Below are 24,648 nucleotides of genomic sequence, written 5' to 3' on the forward strand. Positions count from 1 at the left end.
TACCATCTCTGAAACTGCTAGGATATTTGACTGTGAATTCTTAGAACCTTTTACTAGATGCATCATATTTTGAATATTTTGGTGAGAAGTTGCCTTTTTGTGTTCTTGCTCATTTTCTGTTTTGTGTCTGGAAGAGATCTTCACAGCTCACAAATATCTTCTCGTGGGATGGATGAAGGTGAATATTGTCAGTACTTTGGGGGCAAAATGTGTTCCTGGAAAGAAAAGACAGCGTGTGAGTACAGTGTTGGTTAGAAATCGTAATGTTAGTTAGAGTTTCCCACTCTTTAGGCAGTTCTTTAGCCTGTCTTTTACAGAAAGGCAGCTTTCTGTTTTCTAGGCTTGTGAGGGAAGGGTTGTATCTGCCTGCCAGACCACAGGGACAGAGAGAAGAGCAGCAGGCAGCCCCTGGGTACTGAGTGCATTGTGCTGTGTCTCCCTGGTGTCACTGTGGGTGTTCTCCACAGCACACCCTCACAGTCACCTGGGCCTTCCTGTCAGGGGGGCATTGCTCCAACTCACTGTTCCCAGCATGGTTGCCCTATTTGGGCTGCTGGAATACTGGTATTTAGCTGGGAGGTTGCTAAAAATCAGCTGTGTAGGATGCTAATATCAGCAGCTGCATATGCTACAGAAATATTTGAAAGCAAATGTTGGAATGGGGTATTTTATTGCTGGTCTGTTTGTTAGCTGCTTTTAAAGTTTATGCTGTTACATCTCTACAAGTCTTTGCCATTAAATAATCTAACAAAGGAACTTTCATCATGTGTACAAAGATCACAAACATCTAGAAGTAGAGATCCTAGATGTTAGTATCTCTAACATATGGATATGTTAGTATCTCTAACATATGGATACGTTAGTATCTCTAACATATGGATACGGATATGTGTATAACAATAAAATATTGACAGTTGTTCAAATGCTTGAGAAAGCACAAGAGAAGTCAAAATACATTTCATGTTTATTACCTTTTTTAATTATTGAATTTCCAAAATTGCTTATTCTGCAATACACAATGTTTGGTATTCTGAGGAAGGCAGAACTCTACATACCTTTTTCTTTGAAAAAAAATACTTTTCCTTGAGTGTCCTTTGCTTCTCCTTTTAGAACCACCTAATAATCTTTCATTCCCCCCCTAAACATTAATGCAGTATTTCAGTGATAACTGAATGTCACTGCCCAGATTGCAAAGAACAAAACCCAGCACGTAATCAGTGTTCACTAAAAGCTTGGCACAAACTGCTTCCACTTGCAGCAAAAAAAAGCTTCTAAGGAGCATTAGGTACCTGAAGCTACCAGCATTATTTTTTGTCAGTATAAGAGCCCCCCTCAATAATTTCCTAGATAAGGAAAGTAGTACATCAGCAGTAATTAGCTTGTGCCAAGTTACTGGCACAGCTGCATTGGATAAGAGCTTCCTGGTTAGGAAAATGACTTCTCACCTTCATACCTTTTATCTCAAGGTACAGGAACCTGCACCTAAACAGAGCTCCCTAGTTTGCAATGTATGCTTTGATTTAATTTGCTTTCAATACTGATTTTGGGTCGTGGCTTTTAAAATAGCAGGAAATGTTAGAGAAACTCCTTTGATTTTTATGGCAGGAGCACATGCCAAGTGCCATGTTAGGAAAACACCTCCAAAATACATTTTTAAGAGGATTCAACCTAGGAGAATATGATCCTTCCTCTGCCCCCCAGCACATACAGACTGTCTTATGAAATGTCTCTTTAAATTGTCTAATTTGTTTTTTGTGTCAATATTAAGGAGATGCAGCTCTGCCAGTAAGAGCTGTTCTGCAGGAAGTCTGCACCAGTTGTGGTGGTAGGAAAGGGAATGTACCAAGGAAAAATTGCCTTCTAGGACTGAGCCTCAGTTAAAGGTAAGGTGCTTTTCTCATTAACCTTAATTAAACTGCTCAGTTAAAATTTCTCAAAGGATTAAAGCAGTGGAGAATCATTATAAGTTTTTTTTATTCTGTCTTCTGGCTGAAATTTCTCTGCATGAGTAGGCAGTTTCAAATGTGATAGCATTGCTGTATGTAGAGAACAAGGCTGCTCAGATGTGGTGATCCTGCTTCAAAGCAATAAACAGGGGAAAGAAGAACACCAAAAATAGTTAGAGGACTGTAGTACAGCACAAGATCCTTCTAATGAGTATTTTCAAGAATGGTGATGCTGACTTTCAATACTTACTTCCTTTCTCTAGGAAGTATTGAAAGTCAAATAATTAAGATTTGGCACATTTTTTTAAGTAGGAATCTGAATATTTCATGATGTTAATGTTGAAATCATTATTTATCTTGCACTGTACCTTGTTTCATTGAAATTTCATATGATCCTTATGGAGTGAGGTAATTACATTCATTGGTGTGACTGCTGGGGCTTGGCTGGTTGTGTTTGAACTGGGATAACCTGGGTGCCAAACACCTGTGGAGTTACTGAGTGCTCTCATTACACTTACTTTTGCTGTGTTTCCCCTGCTTTCACTCTTATTTCCTTCACTATAAGTCCTGGTCGACGGGTGCCCTTTGTCCATGGTATTATGGTTTGAAATGTGTCCCAGATGTTTCCCCAAAGTGGAGGTAATTCCCATTTGAACTTGATCATTATGATGTCACCGATATCATTGTCCAGGGTGATGAGAAAGGAGTAGGTTTTATTCCCAGTAATACTTTCAACTCTACAGAAAACAAGATGAGAATAATGTTGTCTTAATTATTATGAATTAAAGTGAACAAAACAGGATTTTTTTCCTCTGTAAACCAGAGAAAGAACTATGTTTGCTTCTTAATGTCTCAAGGATGTTCTTCCTCCAGGTGCAAAAAAGTGATGAAATATGACAACATGCAAGGAAAGAAGCAGAAGTGGCAGAAGCTTGAACAGCTGACAAAGCAGTAGTGGTTTCTGACAGCAAAAGAAAAGGTGCCCCATAATAGCATCTATGTTACAACTTCTGCCTGCTAGAGCAAATGCACACACACACACACACACACACTCTTGCCTTTGCCTTTGTGATAGTGTCCATCGTGATAAATATCCAAAATTCTTTTATCTTAATTACAGAAAAAATTATCTGATTTTTTCATTTGTGTTTTAATTGATTATACCTCCTTGTCTTAGCTATGGGATGGACCAAAGTAAGTGGACAGAAAAACTTCCAAATTTACTGTTTGTATTCTAACAATTCTTTTTCTGCACAAACTGCATCATCATTGTAAGAACTTGTGACTTCCAGGGAGAATGAGTGAAGAGAGGATAATTTCCAGTTCATGTTCACTTAGCTGTACTAAACCATTTCCCTCATAGCATGATTATCAATGTGGTATGATATTACAAATTGTTCACATGCACAATTACATGTGATACAATACTCACAGTGGGATGTGCAGGTTTTTAGCATCTGCCTTAGTCCCTGTCAGAGACATGGTGAAAGCTGGGTCTATGGGCTTGCCTTGGATTTCATTGATGATGTGGATCTTGAACTGATAATGATACACTGTAGGAAGGAAGAATTGGCAAAAAGTGGAAAAATTAATGGTCAAATAATCAATAGTTTTCTTAGGCAAAAGAATTTTGCCTTTCAGAGTAGAAAGTTGATGGTTATTTCATTTTATTTTTCAACCTAATTTGTTGAAATTAAAACATTGTCATTTTTCCTGGTTGTTGCTGTGCTATGTAATCTGTTAGCATTTGTGGCCCTGTTTATTTAAAGGATGGAGAAAAAGGTAATCAGTGTTGAGTTTCTTTTTGGGATAAAACATTCCTTCATGGGAAATATTTCAGCTTTTCTGAAGTTTAGTTGTCAGAATTTCTGGCAAGCCCTCTATCTAGTGACCAGGCAAATCCTTGTGACTGTGCATGACTAGAAATGTATGATACAGATCAAAGACCTTATGCCATGTGGTCAAGCTATTTCTCTGATCAACTGGAAAATTGCCCTGCAAAACAGATGACTCACAAACTTTCCTTGACTGCATAATGATATGTTGTGCTTAACACACATCTGTTAACAATGTCATTAATGCTTCAAGGGGAGTTTCTAGAACAACACTGTTTAAGAAAGTCTGAACTGAGCATTGTCAGCATGAAAAATGCCGAAGAAGTCATCCGTTTGATATTTTGAAAATTATGAAAAAGAAAACCCCAACAACATAGATTTCAAGCATGTGCATACAGATACTGTCAGCCACATCTGAATGTCCAGAACTCTTCTATCTGGTCATTCTTCCAGCAACTTTCTAGACAAAACTGATAGATTTAGATATGAAGGAACATTATTGCATGCTAGTTTTTGAGTAGAGCCTCTTTACTCACTTCAGTCTTCACTACATCTGAGAATGGCTCCCCACACCACTAATGGAATCATCTTTTTATGCACATGCACAGATAGTTTTTTGAGGGTTTTTTTGGTGCAGCTCAAAGTGCTCACGATGGAAAGTATTTGCTGGAACAGCTGTATCCTTTCATTGTTTTATAGTTGTTGTATGTTAGTGAACAATGTATTTTCTTTTGAAAATGTGTCCCTCAGTAGAAAACAAAATGGCTGATTCTGTGCCACACACCTGATGAGGACCAAGGCAGAGAGGGTTGTTTACAGATCACTTTCATTACTAATCTGTCTTTCTATGGGTTTTCTCTCTGTAAAAACTGATTTTTCAGTATATGATCAGACACAGCCTAAGGTTTTGCTGTGATTATGGTACTTACTTTAAGGAAAAATCATATAAGAACTCAGAGTCCCATCACAGCTTTATTATAAATGTTAACTACCGTGTAACAAACTGGGGGTTTTGTTTGAGCTGGACTGATGTATGCTCCAGAATACAATGTCATTAGCTTGAAAATTAAATGTTAGATTTTAACATTTAGATTTTAATTCCTCTCTGAAGACACAGAGGATTGTGAAGTGTAATGTTGAGTTCTCAAATTTCTTCTGTTTGTGCTTCTCACATGATCTTCAAACATTTTTTTTTAAAAGCATTACAAAGATGACTTTGTAAGCACCTTCCCACAGCTGCCGCTTTGTTTGGGAACTTTTGTGAAAGGAGATCATTGTCTGGGGTACTTTATCAACATATGTGCCAAGGATGGTTTTTTATGCAAAACCAGTACTAAGCATAAAAATGCAACATGTTTAATTGCAATCAAAGCCAATGGGACAGAGATATTTTACTCCAAACTGAAACTAGCTCCATATCCAGAGAGGAACACAACACAGTGACCACATCTCCGTGCCCAGGTGTGGGAGCAGCAGGCAATGCATCCCCAGAGCCTGTCATTCTCTGGTTCTGGTGAGGACCTGAGCCTGACTGTGCTGGAGCAAGATAACATCAGGAACTAGACACAGCCTCTGGAGTTTTAAAATCTACTCCAAGTATCTTCCTGAGCCATTTTAAACAGTATTTAGAAGAAATTCAGCAGGTTCAGCTGCTCTGAGTATCATTCAGGGCTCTGCAGATCCCTCTGGAGTAATCACTGAATATTTCACAGCTGTGCTAGTGGAAGACTTCCAAAATTACTTTAAAAGTACCTGAATTTTTGTTTGGTTTGGTGGTGGTTTTTTTTTGGTTTTTTGTTTTTGGTTTTTGGTTTTTTTTTAAATCTGTGATAATGCATCTGAGTAACCGGGCACTGTGGGGAGACCAGCTATATAATGCAAGCAGCCTTTTAAAGCCTTTCTCCTCATCTCTTCAGTGCTCCTGCCGGGGTGCACGAACATGGGAAGCGCTCCCCAACCCCAGGGCCCGGGGCGAGGGGCAGTGGGCGCAGAGCCCTCCGCCAGGAGGGAGGCTCTGGCCCGGCCCAGCCCCGGCAGCCGCTGCGGGGGTGCGGGACTCCCGTGGCCCGGGCTGTGCCGAGGCTGTGCCGGGGACTTTGCTGAGGCTGTGCCGAGGCTGTGCGGGGCCCGGCAGCGCCTCAGCCTGAGCGGAACCTCCTCCCTGTGTGTGTAGCCTGTGCCTCAGCCCGAGCCCTGCCCGGCCGCCCCGCTGCTCCCCACACGCCTCAGGGCAGCCGGGGAAGGAGGTGGTGAGGGGCGAGCCGAGCGCCAGGCGCCCCTGCACCGACAGCCCCTCGGAAAAGGACTGTCCCACATCGTCCTCTTGTTCCCACTTTTAAAAGTACGTGAGCATTTCCAGTGGCGAGGGAACGTCTGCTCAACAGCAACAGTGGGCTCTGGCGGCTGAGTGCAACGGAGACTGGTAGGAAGGCCCTGCGCCACCTGGCAGGCCATGCCCCCTCTGTCTGATGATACAGCCAAAAATGCACACTGACTCGATAAAGTAATGTAGTACAGCTAAAGCCAGAGTGCCAGTCTTAATTTTAGTGCGACAGTTCAGCCTTGCAAAAGTCCATGCTATTCTGTTCTCTGCCCGTTGTTTGGAAAGTAGTAATTTATATGTCATTTCATAGTCTAATTGCAGATAAATTTGGGCAAACGCAGAACAGGATGTTTTATAGGCCTCCCAGAGTAATTATGCAGCTTTTTTTGGTTTGGCTGTATGCTTGCATATGTTACAACAAACCTGCGCAGTCCAGTTGTAGGAAAACCCTGCAGATCAGGACCCTGGGCATCTGCGAGCCCTCAGCTCCACAGCTCGCCTGGGGCAAGCAGGCAGTGTGCTTTTTCCCACAGAAATATGAGAGCCAGGATCTGGATGAAAGGGCATCAAGATAGCGTACTGGGACTCTCAGTTGTCTCAGCAAATTGATTATTCTCACAGATTTTATAAGCTTTAATGAATGAGTAAATAGGATCACAAAGCTTAGGCTCAGACTTCTACTTTGTGATCAATCTGGACACCAAAAAGTATTCCCACAAACCTTTGAAGGGCATATATGCTCTTGTTTTCAGAAAGAGTCGTCTGCTTTTGGGCAGCCTTTCCTCCCTGATGTTGTAGCCCAGGGTGTTACAGCGGTTCTTCTTACAGCTGAGGCACAGCCCTTTGTTGAAAGTGTTGATGTCGTTGCACCAGTACGCTGTGCTTTGCTTGTCCTTGTGCAGCAGAGAGTCGATGAACAAATGACTGACCTCTCATGGGCACATTTCACAGTTTGAGTGATGCCTGAAAAAATGCAACAACAAAATTTTACATGCCCTTGGTTTGTTTTTTTTTTACCATTTCAACTGCAGAGTAGTACTGTAGCCAACTATAAACTATAAACATATGATATTGTTTCCCCCCACCCACCCTTTGCATCATGGTTTTGCCTCAGAAATCATACATCATAGCAATTTTACTTTTAGGATCATTCAAAAATAGAATGGCTGAACTTTCATAATAATAAATAATTTTCTGCTTAAACTACTCTTGCCCTGACTGTATCAGACTGTAAATATGAACCTTGATTTCAGTGTTCTGGTTGTTTTTGTCAATAGAAAATACAACCTGAGTTGATGGGCAGTCTTTTAGATCATGCCACATTAAAGACAGCAGTCTCATTTGGAATGGCTGAACACTCTTGAATTTGGATGCTTAGGCAGCAATACCATATTTTGTCCCTATTAGACTGACACGCTCTTGTGTTGAATTTCATTTTTCTTGCAGTTACTGCTTGGAAAAAAGGAGCAAAAATTTTATTAAACGCAATAAAAATATTAAATAGGTCTGCCATTATGAGATGTATATTCTTAAAATGCTATCAAATTACAGAAATTATTTTGTGCAAATAGGATGTTTTATGTCTCTGTTGATAAGCTTTGAGCTGATGCTTGGTTTCACGTTTGTCATGATTTATCTTCTAACAAGTAATGCCCAGATTTAGGCATTGTATGAGGATAATTGAGAAATACTTCTGCAATGTTATTGCTGGGTGTGCAGGGCTCTTTGGGAGTTTTCAGCCAGCACTTCTGGTTGTCACTGCACATCAGGACCTTTTTCAGTATCTTGCATCAGTTTCTCTATAGATTTATGTTTAGGTACATTGATAACAAGCTTCTATAAATAAAAGCTAGCCTGGAACACTGGCATTCAGGTCCTGGAGAGAGCATCATCTGTGCCACCAAAGGACATGAAGCTGGGAAAAGGTGAGCTATGGAGGTGAGTAGTACAGACCTGTGTTTCATTTGATTTGAAATAATTAATGGCACACTACACAAATCTGGCTTAATTAGAATAAATTGTCTCATCTCTCCTACTGCTGAAACAAATACCATTAAATTATTCAGAGGTACTTGACAGCAGGATGCTCATGGCCTCATTTTCAGGAGTGCTAGGCAGCTCAATTCCTTGCTGGAGTCAGTAGAACCAATATGAACTCAAGACACGTGAAAATCAGATAATTAATCTCTAAACAAGAAAATACCCTGCATATAAGGGTGATCATAATAATCCTTAGATGCTGTTTAAGGCCACCAGACAGGCTCAGTCCAGCTGCCCTGGTGCCTCCCACTGTGGGCCATTGGTTCTTACCAGCAATCCCCAGCTGTGCAATGTGGTTGTACACGTGCAGGATGTGACAGCCAGGCTGGAAGGTGCCTCCGTTGGGATAAAAGTCAAAATGAGCCACAGGCTGCTTGATGCCAACACTGAGGCCCATGTGCTGTTTGGTGAAGGTATGAATTGCATCCACAAAGTTTGCATCATCTGGAGATAAACGGTCTGTGGGTGACATTCCTTCAAACAGGGGACCAGCAGGGTCAAGGCCTGCAATAAATGCACATAATCCCATTGTCATGTAGTACAGAAGGAATGTTCTACTGCTGTAAGTCTGGGATAAATGTCTGAAAACCGGCAGCACCTGGTGCTTTACAAGGTCTTTCCCTGATGGAAACAATAACAACTCTTGTTCCACAGAGGGTTACACCTAAAGCAAACACAGGCCCTGTAGCAAACACTAGCTGGGACCTGCACAAGGACACAGGCCCTGAGACAGACGTGTTTGTCAGAGACAAACTGTGCCTGCTGCCAGTGGCACTTGAGGGACCTTGACATAATTTTGTTCTTTCAAACTCTAGAGATTGTGTGTTTCAGAGGTCCTTTGGAAAACACCAGTCCTACAGCAAGATTGACTTTTAGCCCACATGTGGGACCTAAAACTTTATAAAGCTCCAGTTATTGTTTAAAAGCCCTGTATGCCTGCTAGATTTCATTTATAATAGTTCTTCAGCCTAAAAAATCTTCAAGGCAGATTTTTGCAGTATTCAGGGAAATAATACTCCATTTAGGGAGTCTTGCTGATTTTTGTTTTCTGGACTTTTTTGCATGGTGGTCTTCTTGGTTGGGAATTGATTCAGGAAGAGAACTTCATGCTTAGCTTAAAGCTGCATTCAGCTTTGAGGACAAGCTTCTAAATTTTATATTCTTCAGTTGGTATTGTGGAATAATATAGTTGCATAGATATAACCAGACAAAACTAGCAACACAGGCAGAAGTAGGGAAGTCCAACAAAGGCCCACATTTCTTTTTAGCTTCAATAACTTTTATCACTATCCATTTTTGGAACTTATTGTTACAAGTCTGAAAAATTTTTCCTGAAGAATGCATATAGCTGTCACAGTAAATAATGTGCTCTAAGTTTCTTTGCTTATCCATTTTCAAGGTGTTATGTTCTGATGAGGTTTGAGCAAGCAGTGCTGGGGAACTGAAGTCCTTCAGTGCATACACTGGTGTAATATCATGACACATTTTGTAAAATCAGCCTCTTGGCATGCAGGCACTGCCACAAGAACTGAGTGTGTAAGAGACTGTGGTATGTGGCAATGAATCCAAGATCAGAACGGTGACTTCCAAGTACAGCCATGTGTATTTGCCTCACTCCTAAGTCTGATTAAAGGAAAATGTTTTCTCTGATAACTTAAATGTAGCTGATGTGGGTCTTGTGTAAAATGCACTTCTGTTTTCATTTTGTTTGGGTTTTTTAAGCTGTCACTGTGTATTAGATGAGGTACTGCATATAGTGTATCAATAATATTATAAATGTATTTTCAATATACTCATAATTAGTACAGTTACAAAACATTACAGAAGGTTCAGAATGTCACTAGTCAATCAAGAATGTCACTAGTCAATCAAGTGTTAGGGTTAACTTTGTTTACTTTAAGCATCTACTAGGGGTACTCCAATGATATCCTTCTTGTAAAATGTAATCCAGAACTCTCATTTTTGGCACAGGAGAACTGTTTTGAATTCACCATATGGGCACTGTCCCACAATTGAAAGCTCAAGCACAGTCAGACAATTTCCTTAATATATTTTTTAAATTACTCACTAACAATGAATGGTATTTGAATGACTTTGGGTCAAGACAGTGGCCAAAGATCCAAGGTTAGTGGCTAACATTTAGTTTAAGGTGTTACTGGGAATGGATAAGAGATAAATTTAAGCAACCTGCAGCTTGAGGCTTTGGTTTATGATTTGTAGTCCCCATGCTTGTGTATTCTGTATGTCATAATTGGACTGAGGTAGGAAAGATCAAAGATAGAAATGTTATGAGACCTAATTTTCAAAAATATTTTCATTAAGTTTTCTTAATCTAATTTCTAAACCAATGAGATGAAACTTCTAAACTGTGCTGAGTATTGCTATTCAACAGCTAAGTGTTGATATGGCATTGATATGTCAAATATCTTCATAACTTCATTCAGTTGACTGTTACTTTTCTTAAAGATATAAGTCATTTACCTGTAATTCTTCCAATCTTCTTTGTACCATTGATAAAACTTCCAGCAAATCCTGAAACATGAGCTCCCAGGCTGTATCCAATTAGATGAGCATTGCTTCTGGAAAATTGAATGGATTCCTGGAAGATAGTGGCACCTTGATTTAGATGAAGAAATGTGAAAAGTAAACAGTGAAATATCTATTACATGCTAGGAATACTGTGAATTGTTACACAAGAAATTTGTATGTTGATGGTGATCAAATGAGGTGCACAAATCATTCAGTAAATTTCTGTTGGAATGTTATTCCTTGATTCTTTTTCATGCAGCAGGAAAATGCCACACATTTGGGCACTGCCACTTATCTTCTATGCACAGGAAAACCATCAACACAATGGAATTTTTCTTGTTGTTTGTTGTCAGTCATTTGATGCAGATCTTCACTGCCTTTTGTTGGCAACATTTGGCTTTCCTATGATTATAAAATGGGTATCTGTTCTTTAACTTCAGGGTAAAATAATCCCCTATAAAAAGTGGTGTTTTTTTTTTGCCTGAGATACCAGCACAAGCCAAACTAAAGGGATCAAAATATTGATCAGACATGTTAAATGATACAGCAGTGATATTTCTTGTACAAAGATGTGTGTCTGATTCATAACAAACCTATTGAAGCAGAATTGCCCTTCTTTCTACCTTTCAATGGTACATCTTAAGCATTTCACCTGAGCTGCAGGGTTTAAAGTTTATCTGACTTGTAAAGAAAAATATGGCATATTTTGCTTGCAGGAAAGGCAAACCTCACTTTCAATTTCTTTGTGGATGTTGCCTGTCACAGTGGAGTGGCTGTGCAGTCTCAACACCAATCTCTTCTGAAGATGAGGTGAAACGGTGAAACTTGGCAGACTTGTGAGAGAGACAGCTCTTAGAAATCACAAGATCTGACCAATTTTCTTGTCAGATGATGCTGAAATGGATGCTGTTGAGGCTGTTACTGATCATGCCCTATTCTTGAAATAAGAGCACTAATATTTACTTATTGTCTGTTCTTTATTCTTTATTAAAATGTTGTTTGGCACTGCAGATTTTGTTACATCTGTTGAGAACCTTTGAAATAATTATCTGCCTGTAAGCAGACAGAAGCATAGCAGAAAGATAATTGTGGGAATTGGAATGAAGGGGGTTTAACTGTTAAACTCTGGAGGGGTGCTTCTCAATATGAGGAACATTTACTGGTTGGAGACACTCAGTGCTGTGAAAATTTATGGTATATTTAAATTCTGGAACACATCACAGTACAAGAGTAACTACCTACAGTACTGGAGCAAGGAGTAATTTATTCAAGCCTTGGTTTGTTTGTTGACACTGGGAAATCACAGAATGTCTTTATTGTTGACAATGTGGTATGTCCTCCTGGGAACTGATCAAAGTCCACCATTTGATTCATTGAATAATTAACACTTTCAAAAAGTTACTTTAGGCTCCAGCAAGTTAAACTATATTTGACCAAGAGCTGAGGTTTCTTCTAATATCACAATGAAAAATAGTGACTCTGACTTTTCCTGCCTCCTCTTTTGTTCCTCTTGTCCCTAACTGGGTGTGGTACCTGACAGCTCCTTCTAGCCTTTCCATTCCTGCTTAGGCCTTTTATGGTATTTGCTCCAAACCTTTCAGCCTCACAGTAGATTTCTCTTCCACCTTAGGCCTCACCATATTTAAAATAATGTACTCAAAAATTCATTGTCAGGTATAGAAGCATAATTTCATTTCAAATTAAGTACTTAATGTTAGAGATTGATACAATAAGAGTTGCTTAGAGTTCCTGGTTTGAATGAGTGATTCTCTTTCTACTGTTTCTTTCTGCCTTTTCTTAAATTGTGCTGGAGACCAGTGATCCTCTGCCGAATCTGCTGCAGCCTTTTCAATCCAGCCATGGCCACTGCTCCCCGTGTAGCAGGAGTTTTGATAAATAGTCACTGCATTAGTGTGGCTCTGTGCTCACTGCTGCCTCCATGTCATCCACTTTGTGAAGCATATCTGTCCTCTTGAAAGGTCTCCCTTTACCTTCTGGATCTCTAAGCCATTATTTTATCCTAATCTTTGGGAAACTGCAGCAAAAATCAGACACAGTGTTGGGATTGAATTCTGCATTAAAAGCAGAAGTTGAGCACAGATAACAAGTTCATTTTCCTGTACTTATGTCTTGCAAATGATGATGTCTGCCTGTTTTCTACATATGGAACAGTGTCAGCTGCCCACACACATGCTAATGGAAAAGTTAAAGTAGCAGGAAACTATCTCACCTCTAAAGATATATAAAAATATTTTCATAAACAAGCTTTGACCTCCTGCATGATGAGAGTTTTACAAAGTCACATGAAAGTTTATGGAAGAAAAATGTGCAGTTCATTAAAGAAATGTGAGTGATGGAAAAGAAAGCATTAGCAAGCACAGTATTTCAGAAAGGTTGTGGAAGTATAAGAACAAAGCATCTTTTCCAGAGAAACGTGTGGGTGTGGCATTCTCACCTCCAGCCACTGCAGGAACTGCGCGATCTCGTGGCCTGTGGTGCGCGTGTTCCGTACAGCAATGGGATAGTGCTGGTGAGCCAGGGCCAGCCAGTCTGCAATGATCACATTCATTGGCTCATGCTGAGACTTCAGAGCTGCTGCCATTTTCCAAATCCAGCTTTCCAATATCCCATCCACCTGTTACGGTTGGAAAAAAACCCCCGAACAATAAAAAAACCATTGCTATGGGAAAGCAGTCTCTGCCAAGTATTTCTTGTGAAAAACATGAAACAAAACTCCCAGTATGGACAGGGAGGGATTAATGATGATAACTAGATTTTAGGGGGCCCAGCCTGCTTCAGGGCTGAGAATCTTTAGCTTTTAGTGGACTAAAAAAAAAAAAGAAAGTAATGTAATGAGGGTATAATAGTGTGTGTTTTGTAATATGAACTCTTATAAGTGAAAATGATGTCCCCAAATACTTTAACTCATCCAAAGATAACTGGTTAAAAAGTACTGGTTAAAAGACAGACAGAAATGCCCAGGAAATGTCTGATTTCATTCAAAAGCAGCTATCCCTATAAGTATAAGCTAAAAAATCAGAGAAAGGAAGCTGGAGGATTGCAGACCAGCAGGCATTTGTCATCTCTAGCCATTCCATTTTGAGAGCTGCTTGTTTTGAGTCATTCTTTTTTGAAAACCTGGTTACAATTTTCTTGCATCAAAGCATGTTTCTGATTTTATGGACTAAAATTATTATTTAATTATCAGATTTAATTGTTATTCTCATTGTATGTATTTCCTCAGTTGATAAAATAGCCTTATCTCTTCTAGTGTATTAGAATTTGGGAGTCTCAGGTCTGGGTTTCCACACACACTCCTCTAAGGGTCCAACACCTCTGCAAATTAAGTTAATGTGAATGATGAATTTCAATGGCAGCAGCTTCAGGCCCGTGGTTTGAGGAGGGTGTAGGTTTTGAACTAATTTTTTTTGCAAGGGAGTTTAATTTTTTTTTTTTTACTAAGGGAGTTAAATACATTTGTTAAGGGAGTTATGCACATCACAGGGCGTGTTCAAAGTTCCTCTGCGTATTTGCAGATGTGCAGGAAAGATCCATTGTGCCACCCTGTGTGATTCCATTGGTGCTATGAGAATTTAAGGATCTGTTAAAATTACTTTGTTTCTTGTCCTCCCTCTTTCTTTTTCTTCAGCTGATGAATTGTCACTCTTACTATTGGCATGCTTTTGAGAAAGTTTTTTAATGGTGAATTGGTTTTTTACAGTTTAACTGGAAGCAGTTCAGTGATAATTGATGTTGAAGGTTTTGCCTCCAGCTGAAGGGGCTCGTGGAGAAATTCTTTTTAAAGGTGTATCTGTGAGAAGGATGTGGAGAAATTGTGGCCACTTTTCAAGAAGTCTGTAAATATCTGGCAGTGAACATATCAGAGAAAACAAACTGGTGTTCTGCTCTCCAGGGCATAGGACATTAATTCACTACTTGTTCAGGCTCTGCTGGCTTTAAACCACGGCTGAATTTAATCCTTGGCATGGGAGTCCCATGTGAAAAATTGTAGACCATTCCTTCAGAATCTGTCAGGAATATGCACTTTGTATTTTTTCTAGCCATGATAGGTACCAGTGAAATCTGTCATCTTTGATTCACAACCTTACTTCTGAAGTTGCTTCTGTAGCATAATGAGAAGGAAAGTATATCAAATCAGATGTAGCAAGAATTAAAAATAAAGTGTGAGTTCATACCGACCAGCCATGGACTATCATCACCAGAGGAAGAGAGGCATTGAAATGGCATTTGTCAAGAGTCTCCAGCTGATTAACAAAAATCTGGCAGCTGCCTCCAGCTCTGTCTGTATAGAGTCGAAATCTGGTTTTGAAGTTTTGCTGATCTTTCTTTCCTCTAGGGTGTTCACTCTGTGATCTCAGTGCCTCTGAAATGAAATTTGTGACCACAGTCATAATAGGAAGGAATTGAAAACCTGGAGAAGTTACTGGTGCAACACAGTTTGTCAAACAGTAAATGGCTGAGCTTGGAACTCTTCCTCTGTATAATTGTTGCTTGTTCCAGCAGGCCTAAGCTGTACATTTTAGGTCAAAAAAGTGATCTGTTTCCATGTCTGAGATGGTCTAGATGTGCCTCTGAGTCCCTCTGGGTGAACAAGAATGGTTACACAGGAATAGGGATCTGACTGCTGCAGGCCTTTGTAAATGCACAAGGATTGTAAGATCACAGTACAGGTGTTACCACTTGTCCATGGAGTTGTGCACAGATAGGAACATTCAGAGGCTCTTATCTCTGCAGAGCATTTCTACTAATGTGCATTTGCTAGTCATTGCTGAGCAAGCATCATTACACTAAAATAACCATTTTATTCAGGGCTGTAACTGCTTAGAGACCTGGGTGACTGCTTAAAACTATTAGACCACATCATACTTCCTTTTTTTTTCTCTGAAAAGGCAAAAGGACATGTTTTTATTTCAGTTGTAATATTTTTGATGATTTTGTTTTTAGGTAAAATAGCTTGGTGCACTTAGGACAGCGTTGTCAGAAATATCTGTTAACTAAGAAAGTGGGGGCAGTGACATCATGAAGTTAGAAGGAAAAGACATTACATATAGAGCAATTGCAGAAAAATAGAGTAAAATAAAGCAAAAGCTTACAAAAAAGCACCTTGTGACATGCAAGCCTTTCTAGTGAGACTTCAGAGTACTTATTTAGCTGAAAAAACTCCATATAATAAATATAATTTAAGCTAGAAAAAATGGGGTTTATTAGAAGAGAAGATGTGATGAACTAAGTAAGAAAGAGGTTGTTACTGTTTCTAGTATCAGAGACGAAACATTTAGATTAGAGAGGTTTTACTAATTAAGTTCCTTTGGGATGGTTTTTTGGCTAATCTTGTTTTAATATTTCCATTCAAGAAGTAGCTGGAAAGGTACAAGACTGACAAAACATGAGAGGCCCTTGCTAATACTGAGAAGACCAAGCCATTAAACATTAAGAGCGAGATGAAAACTTGAAAATACAGCAAGAGAAACTGGTAGAAATCTCCTACTGTGAAGTGCAGGGTGATATAATTGATTGGAATTTCTCTATAAATGAGACTCACAAATTGGAAGTGACACAAAGATAAAAAACTTGACTGAAGTAATCAATAACAAAACTGACCACGAGTGACTGCTACCATTTGACTGTGAGAAAGGAAAATATAATTCCAAGATGCATTAAGGTAGATGGTTTTGGTAGGAAAAGAGGATGTCAGTTGTAAGTAAAGGCAGTTGTTAATCCCACCCAGAACTGTGTGCATAGCTCTTGTTGCCAGACACATCTGTGAGAAAGATGTAGGGATATTGTGGGCACGTTTCAAGAAGTCTGTAAATATTTGGCAGTGAATATATCAGAGAAATGATACTGGTAGTTTCATTTCAATGAAATTTGTGCTTCAGGTGCTACAAGTTCCATCAATTCCATCTGCAACAGCTGCTCACCAGCGCCACTGAAATGGTCAGGGAGGAGGCTTTTGTTTTAATTAGACCCAACAAGAAATGGAATATTACTGGAGATGAAATCAAATACTTTATTCAATGAGAAGTTAAAATTATTTGTGTAGTAGCAGCACTGAAATTAGTAAAATTTCAGTTTTTATTTTTCTTGCATAAAAGTTCTGTAATAAAACATTAATATCAGAAAGATTGTATTTTATCTTCTAAGACAACACTTTTTTCTTTTTTTTGTACATTGAAACTCTTATGTCTGTAAATACCTAAAATCATAGACTATTCATTTCTGTATTGTATCTGCAAATCTCTCCTGGGGTTTTGTGATGCTGTTGTATTGATGAGATTTTGGTAGTTTACAAGGAACTTGTGCTTCATTTACAGAGGAGTTTTTATCCTGCAAATGCGTGTTGTGACATGAAACTGCCAAGTTTAAATATCTGCAGTAGTAGCATCTTGTGATGCACAATGCAAATAACCCCAGTGTGGAAGTGTGCTGGCTTTAGGTCAGACTGTGTTTTTGCCACATCAGTTCTGTTACAAACATTATTCAAGGTTTAATTTCAGTGTAATGATAAGACATGATAAAACAGCATATTAATTTGTTTAAGTGTGTAGCATTGCTGGAAGAAAACTCCTAAACTGACCTGCACTGGATGTGCACTGCTTTCTATTTGTTGCTAATTATGGTTCATGCCAATGGACAGGCAATGTTGTGTTTCACAGCTGGGAAACGTTATTGAAGAAATCTATTCAGCCTTGTACAAGAGTTGGAATTTAAAAAGCTTCAAAGTTACAGAAGGTTTGGTTGATAAAATTTGTAGCTTCAATGTCTAACATTTTCCTTTCAGGACACTTTTAACTGCCATAGGACTAAGTCTGATCACTTCTCCCTTAAAATGCCCACTTTAAAGAACTTCTGTTGGATTTTTTTTTCTCATGCAGAGGAACTTAATTTCTGAAGTAAGTAATATCAGGAAAGTGTGAATCTACATAGCTGAAAATTAGAAAGAGCTTTAATGATGTTGATATTCTTATTGTCTGGTTTATTCAGCCTTTAGTGAGTAGTCTCTACACAAAAGTAAGCATTGTGTTCTATTTTTAGCACAAAAAGAAAAACAAACAAAAAAAAGTAGCTTGTGCCTGTTCCATTGTACACATCCTTTCTTTGTTTAATGCCTTGTTTTCATTTTCTTTTTGCTCTCTCGGTGTTTGTGCAATGCAAAGGCGCTTTGTCACTCTGTACTGTTTGTACAAAGTACAGAAAACAAGTCTGATAAAAAGCTGTTTTCTTCAGACCCTGCCTGGAAAGTGCTGTGGTGCTTTAATGGCTGAGCGTTGTTTTCCTGGTAAATCTGGGAGGGGGGATTAAGAATACTTCTTGAACTTCTTCTTGGCTGTCAAAAGTTAGAAGTTCCTATAGGATCAGATGTGTTATTCAACAAGGAACTGCTTCAATCTGTAAATCTGTGTAATGACTGGAGAAGGAAATAGTGTCTGAAGAGCCAGGCTTCCACAAGAGCCTCTTGCTGAAAATGCCATGGCAGTGACTCAGTGACATGGCCACAGGGAGCTGGGAAGTTTCATAGGTCAGTTTGCAAAAACAACACAATTCAACTGCTAAAGATTTTTCATGGTAATTCCAGTTAAGTGTGCAGAGATCTCTCTGAGCCTCCAAAGAGTTTTGTTTTGGAAAAGTACCAGGTGAGCGGGTTGCTGATTAATTTCCTTTTCCTTAGAAGATCCTACTCTGACATGAGTTCTTTCAGCAGAGGCAATGCAGTGTGGCCACAGTGATCAGTGAGCTTCCATAAATTACCTTCCCACACAGCAGCACAGAAATCACAAGCAAGAAAGGCTATTGTGAATTCTTGACACCCCAAAGTAGGTTCAACCCTTTACGTTTACTTTGTATTAACAATATTTCTGTGAGGTGCACTGGAGGCTGGGTTTGTAAACACCACTTCATTGCAACATAGCAGATCCTTGTGAAATGCTTTGGAGTTAGTTTTGGGCAGACAAACCAGACCATTTTTATATTTGACTTGAGATGATAATGTTTTCTTATTGAAAAGTAACATGAAGAGAGATTCCCAGTTGAACAAAATAAGCAGGTTAATCCAGCAGGTTAACTTGGATTGAATGACCCCAAAAGACAAGAAGGCATTCCTAAATATAGAATTGTGGAGTCCCTTCTCAAATTTCCAGATGTGGTGGCACTGCTTTAAACTTGTTAATGAAAACTCTGCTGGAAACTGGACAAAGGTCTAGATGCTGTCCAGGGTTTGAAACTATAAATATCCTGTGCTTTTCTGGGAGAGAGATCCACAATTTAAATATGTTTATGTATTATATCTGATTAGGTATAAAAATACAGCTATAAAATATCTGCTTCATAGCACAAGAATTGCCTAAACATGAGAAGTAATGAGGATGAAGTATAGTGGAAGTATCTAATGTTAAGAGAAAATTTTAGTATTTACTAAGTCATACACTTTAAATTCATCTTACAGTACAGCATAAAAATTTTGAGTAAAATTGGCATTTCCAAGTAAGGAAAGTAGCTTTTCCACTTAAGAAAAATAATGTTCATCATCCTTCTTCCTGTCATGGAGCTTGGGTTGAAGCAGATGTTTCAGTGGCTCTCACCTAATCCTTAGACAATTGAAAAATTAATTCATTAAGTCTGAACAGAAGTTGAAATTTGGGACCAGGAGAACACCTCTATTACTTATGTGCATATCCCTTGGAACCATTTCCCATATGCTGATACTCTCATGACAAGTGTAATTTTGATTTTAAAAAATAGGCTGTCTTGCAATAGGTAAGACAGTTTTTGAGTTGTATTTTAGGGTAGCTATACTGGAAGAGGGAGTTCATTTTCTTCCTATGGCCTTACTTTTTTTGTTGTGATCTTGCAGTGAAATGACTTTCCTGGTGCCAACTTACTGTGTCAGAAATTCAGCATGACCTCTGGATCACAGCATTCCATAGCAGGAGAAGTTAAATCCATGCACCAGGAACATGTGTTTAAAACACAAAACCAGAATAATGAGAAGAGAGAAAGATCAGCATCTTTAGAATATTATCACACGAAGGCATTGCTGAGTAAAACTCACTTGCTGGGCCATGAGACAACCCTGCAGGGCAGAGTGCTGGATAATAGATCTATTCCCTGGAAAGCAGAGCTGAGCTGAAGGGGGTGGGTGTACAATAGTCATATGCACAGCCAGCCTTGTCTGCACAAAGTTAGTGAATTGTGGGTTTATTTACTTTTTTGTTTGGCTTTTGTTTATGAATTTTTGGTTGTGGCTATTCCAGCAAACTCTCCTTGTGAATATTTCTGCTTGGCAGCCTTCTGGTACTCAGAAAGAGACAAATGAATGTCTCAGTTTGTAGAAGGGCAGTGGGGAAAATGAGAGCTCAGTAGGGGCCTGGAAGATGATTGAGTGGAAAGGAGGTAGGAAAGAAGGGAAGGTGGATACTCAAGCCTTGCTAAGTGGGGGAATCTGCCTGGGTTGAGAATAATTAAATCTCAGGCTACCAAAGTGGCCTATTTTCCATTCAGGGAATAGGACTAAGCATCCAAAACTTTCAGTCTGAGTGGTGACTTGACATCTAGTCCCTTTAAATTTTTCTACTTTCAAGAAACCTGTGTCTTAGAGGAAATATTGTGAGCATTTTAAAGGATATGTTTTATTTTGCTTTAAACTCCCTCTCCTCCCATTTTTCTTGTCTCCTTTTCTCTTGCCTCTCCAATATGTTCCTGTTTTTTTTTTTTTTTCCATTATGTACTTTGATTTTTTTTTAATAATTATTTTTTTAATAATAAAATAGTTTTGTTTTGCTGTTTTTGTCTGAAAGCCTTAGTTAAACCAAAATAACTGAGGGGAAATCCTGTTTTTGCAGCAGATAAAAACTTTTTGCTTTGACAATCACTAGGTGTGTTCATCTAAGCAAGAGTTTGATGGTTTCACTGATATGGTATTAAAAGGCTTTGATCATTTTAAATGTATCCTGAATTTCTCCAAAATGATCTTTTACAGTAGATGTCTGTAGATATTTCTTCTAAAACCTCTGTAGTGCACACTGTTTACAAAAGTTATTTCCATGCAATTCTGTCTAGAAATTAGACTTTTTATCAACTACTGAATGAATTTGTTTTCAAATGAAACTCTTTAAGAGGCAGAAGAATTTACTGGGATGTATTTTAAGTACGTTCTGTGTACAGAACAAGTCTTAGAACTTTTATGAATGCTGTCATGCAATTTTTGTTTCAATTTTCCTTGTATAGATGAGCCCAGAGTATAACAATTGCCATGACCTGAGCCATAGTTCACAAAGAATTTCTCAGGCACATTTGTTTAGTGCTCTAGTACAGCTCTCTTCAGTAAAAGGGGCCTCACAATGGTGTCCTACAAAGATTTGTCTCTGTAAGTTTGGGGTGAGCCATCATTAAAATGGGCAAATAGTTGCTGAGCTCTGCAGGCCTTTCTAGGAGTCCTGTGAAAACTATTACAGAAGATACCATTTTGTGGAATACTTGATACTATCAGCACAGGACAATGCAAAGTGCTACTGAAAGTATTACAGCACAGAGAACTTCTAATAGGAGTTTAATCCCTTCCACCCATAACACCAGGTACCTTTGCACATTGTGATTCCAGTCATAGGGAAAATATGTATAAAATGATAAAAACTGCTTTTTAAAAGTCATAATGCTAAGGTCCAGTGAGTTAGATTGCCAGACATGTGATTTGTGTCTCACTCAAAGCCTTAAATCTCAATTTCAAGCAAACTAAAGCTGCCTCTTGGCAGCACTGCAAGGGCACACAGTGCTGCAATTTTAACCTATTACTGCAGTGACAGGGAGAATTCAGTTTCTGGACCTCTGGCAGAATTTGAGGTTCGGGTGCAGAATTCCAAATTTGAGAAGGGCAGAGAAAAAAATATTTGTTTCACTTTGTTTCCAGGTAACTTCAAAGTTTGTAGGATTTCAAGGTGTTCTGGGACCAAAACTCTGGAAACCAGTAGAAGTAAATATGTGTTAGAGGGCAGCAAAGTAGTGCTATGTAATAGTATAATGATGTGTTAGAATATAATTTGTAATATAATTATCTAAATTACATAGCTGTAATGGACAATTATGAACCATAGTGTAGTGTAAAGTGCATACACACATAGAAAGTGTGTATTTTAAGAAATATATGCACAGTTGTTAAATGCTGTTTATAAATACTACGATATTTACATGCACTTGATACAGCATGTGACATTTCCCTCATTATTACAACATTTAATGTGAATGAAACATTACATTGGGCATTTGTCTTAGAAGATTCAAGTGTTTAATATTCAGAGACCATAGACATAAAATATCCAATTTCTAAATCTTTGCTGTGCATTCGTGCATTGCTGAGCACTTTTTCCAGGCCCAGAGCATGGTTCTTAATGCAGATGAAGGAGACGTGAGCCAAACAGCTGCAGTAGGTTGGATAACCTTCAAAGTGCTTCAAGGCATGAGTCAACCACTGATTTTCAAGATATATTTAAACTTTTTTTCTAGACCATTCAGTATTGATATATCTCTGACCAGATTTTTAGGGTGTCTCTGGTTAGATCTGCTATTTCAGTTCCTGTAGTCCTAGGTATTTGAATTTTGCAACATTGTATGTCACATTGAAGGAAAATTTTTAACATTCATTTTTTATTTATATGGGGTTTTTAGCAGTTGTAGACTGACATAAACCAAACTGGGAAGATTTAAGTTGCTTTCCACATTTTGAACACAAAGAAACCAGAATTGTCAGTCAAACCCTTCTTGTGAACAACATATTCCTGATGCTAAATACTATAGTTCAAGCAAAAATACCTTCTCCCCCATTTGATTTGTTTTCCTGCTTGGGATGAGGTTTTATTTTATAACTGGTTTCCATAGTTGGAAATACAAACTTTCTTATTTCATCAGCTGCCCTTGCTCATTCTCTTTAGACTTCCCACCTTCACAAGTTTATGAATATCCAAAGAGAAATCATTCCCTGGAGTTTCTTTGATCTCTGCTTGTGATGTCTTGTTGATGAGAAATTTATCATAAACTAGCTGAACTATGAATGAGTTGTTGAAATTTTTCACACATTAGATTTGCTGGTGGATGTTTAATGAAGCAGCCTTGTGTTCTGTCTCCAGGAGCTGTTCAACAGCATCCAGCAGGGCAGCACCATGAAAGTGTGCTGAGGCCAAGTTTGCTTTGCTTTGCAAAGCAAAATGGATCTGCTTTAGTGGGAAAAAATCAACAAGCATGAGCAATGTTAAATTTTACTATAAGCTTGTGGTGGTTTTAAATTTGAAGTATTAAACCTTTTTAAAAGGAAGGTGTGTTTTGCTAAGTGAGGCCTCATCTTCTAGGAGTAGGGATTTTGGTTGTGATATTTGCTGGGATTAAAACAGAAAATCCTCCATAAACTTAAAGGTGAGGATGGAATCATTAAACAATGGATGTATTAAATCTGACAGTCTGGAAAACACAAGCAAAGTAAAGAATTCAGTTGCCAGATGCTGCAAGGAAAGATGTTCAAAATTGATCTCACAATGGCAAGGGTAACAAAACGCCTGCAAATTTCTCTTTGAACAGGTTAATCTAAAATATTGTGAGCCATGGGAAGAAGTAATGGATGTGTTTATCCTACCTTGTTCTTCCTAAATGTTAATTTTTAGATTGAGCCTATCTATATTCTACTTGTGTTTTAAGGTATTCATTTGACAGGACTTTCTGGACTCATATAAATAATCCATGTAATGTACATATTAGTAGAGCAGAGTAATCCCCCTAAATCTAATAACTGAGAGTTGTTATTTGCATTCTAGTTGTACCTAGAGGCCTGTTCAGGATAGGAGCCCCATTGTGGCAAATACTACCAACCATCCAAGATTAGGGGGTCAGGTTTTTATTTCCCTGAGAATCAAAATAATTTAGCAGAATTTTTAAGGAATCTGACTTCTGTCATTTTCATGTCCTTAAACTTCACTTCTGGGGTCTTTAGGTATGTGTTCTTCTAAATCAAGTTTATATTCTTAACTCTTTAAGTTTACAATCCTGCATCTTTAAGATAACCTCATGTGTTTGGCTGACATATTGGGCCTAATTTTAAGAAAAGAACTGAGACTGGATGTGGCAAACCCCAGTGGGAGAAGGCATACAGGCCTGGGAGTGGAGCATTCACAGGGAGACTCTGCTGTTCCTCTGAGTGCTGGGGGCACTGCAGCCCCCCAGGGCTGAGGATCCCTGCTGAGCTTTGCCGTGCAGGGATGCTCTGCTGCCTCTTGTAGGGTGTTGTAGCACCAGGTCTTGCCAGGCCCTGCACTGTCAGACTTTGCTCTGTAGGCACATGAGACTGATGAAGATTTTGCTGGTGAGAGAGGAACCCCAGCTCCCCAGGCAGGACAGGCCTGGTCCCAGGAGTTGTACATCCATGGAGGTGATAATGAGAAATTCAGAGCACCCAATTCCCCATACCCAGTTCAGCCATGATTCTTGCACTTTGATTCAGTCCACTCAGCCAACATGTGAAAAGGAATTTTTCTTTCTATTGGGTTAGTTTGCTGTTGGCTTAGCAAGCTAAAAAGACTCCTGCAGAAACTGCCTAAGTCAGCGTAAGGAATAAGAAAAGAGATCACAGAACTGATCAGGCAAATTCTTCCAAAACTTCCAAATGTGAAAATCAAATGGAAGCTTTGTCACCCAAAAGCAGTGATTGTAGAAAAATTTACATTTTAATTTACTCAAGATTGTTCTGTGAAAAATATCACATCCCACTTAAACCTTTTCTTATTTTTCTATTAGCATAAGAAAAGGTATCTTTGAAAGTACCTGGAAAGCTGGTTTTATAATCCCTGTATTCATTTGCCTAGCGCAGAGTATGTAGCCTCAGAAGTTAAAAATTCTCCAAATAGTTACAGACCAATTGTATTTGGGCAACAATGTGAAAGTTTCTGTGAAGTGGCTGAGAAAACCTAATGAGACATTC

The 24,648-nt window shown here is 38.8% G+C and overlaps 1 protein-coding gene across 1 annotated transcript; it reads right to left on the reverse strand.

Annotated features, from left to right (window-relative positions):
* Window positions 1–109: 109 nt before the first annotated feature.
* On the reverse strand, window positions 110–24,150 carry LIPC (lipase C, hepatic type). Its single transcript, XM_036389762.2, is given in 11 exon segments — window positions 110–215; window positions 2,465–2,683; window positions 3,379–3,499; window positions 6,826–7,029; window positions 7,032–7,067; window positions 8,415–8,648; window positions 10,626–10,743; window positions 13,129–13,308; window positions 14,870–15,057; window positions 15,524–15,541; window positions 24,138–24,150. Coding segments are annotated over 11 exon segments (1,437 nt in total).
* Window positions 24,151–24,648: the final 498 nt, after the last annotated feature.

Source organism: Molothrus ater, chromosome 13, assembly GCF_012460135.2.
Source record: "Molothrus ater isolate BHLD 08-10-18 breed brown headed cowbird chromosome 13, BPBGC_Mater_1.1, whole genome shotgun sequence".
Classification (NCBI taxonomy): domain Eukaryota; kingdom Metazoa; phylum Chordata; class Aves; order Passeriformes; family Icteridae; genus Molothrus; species Molothrus ater.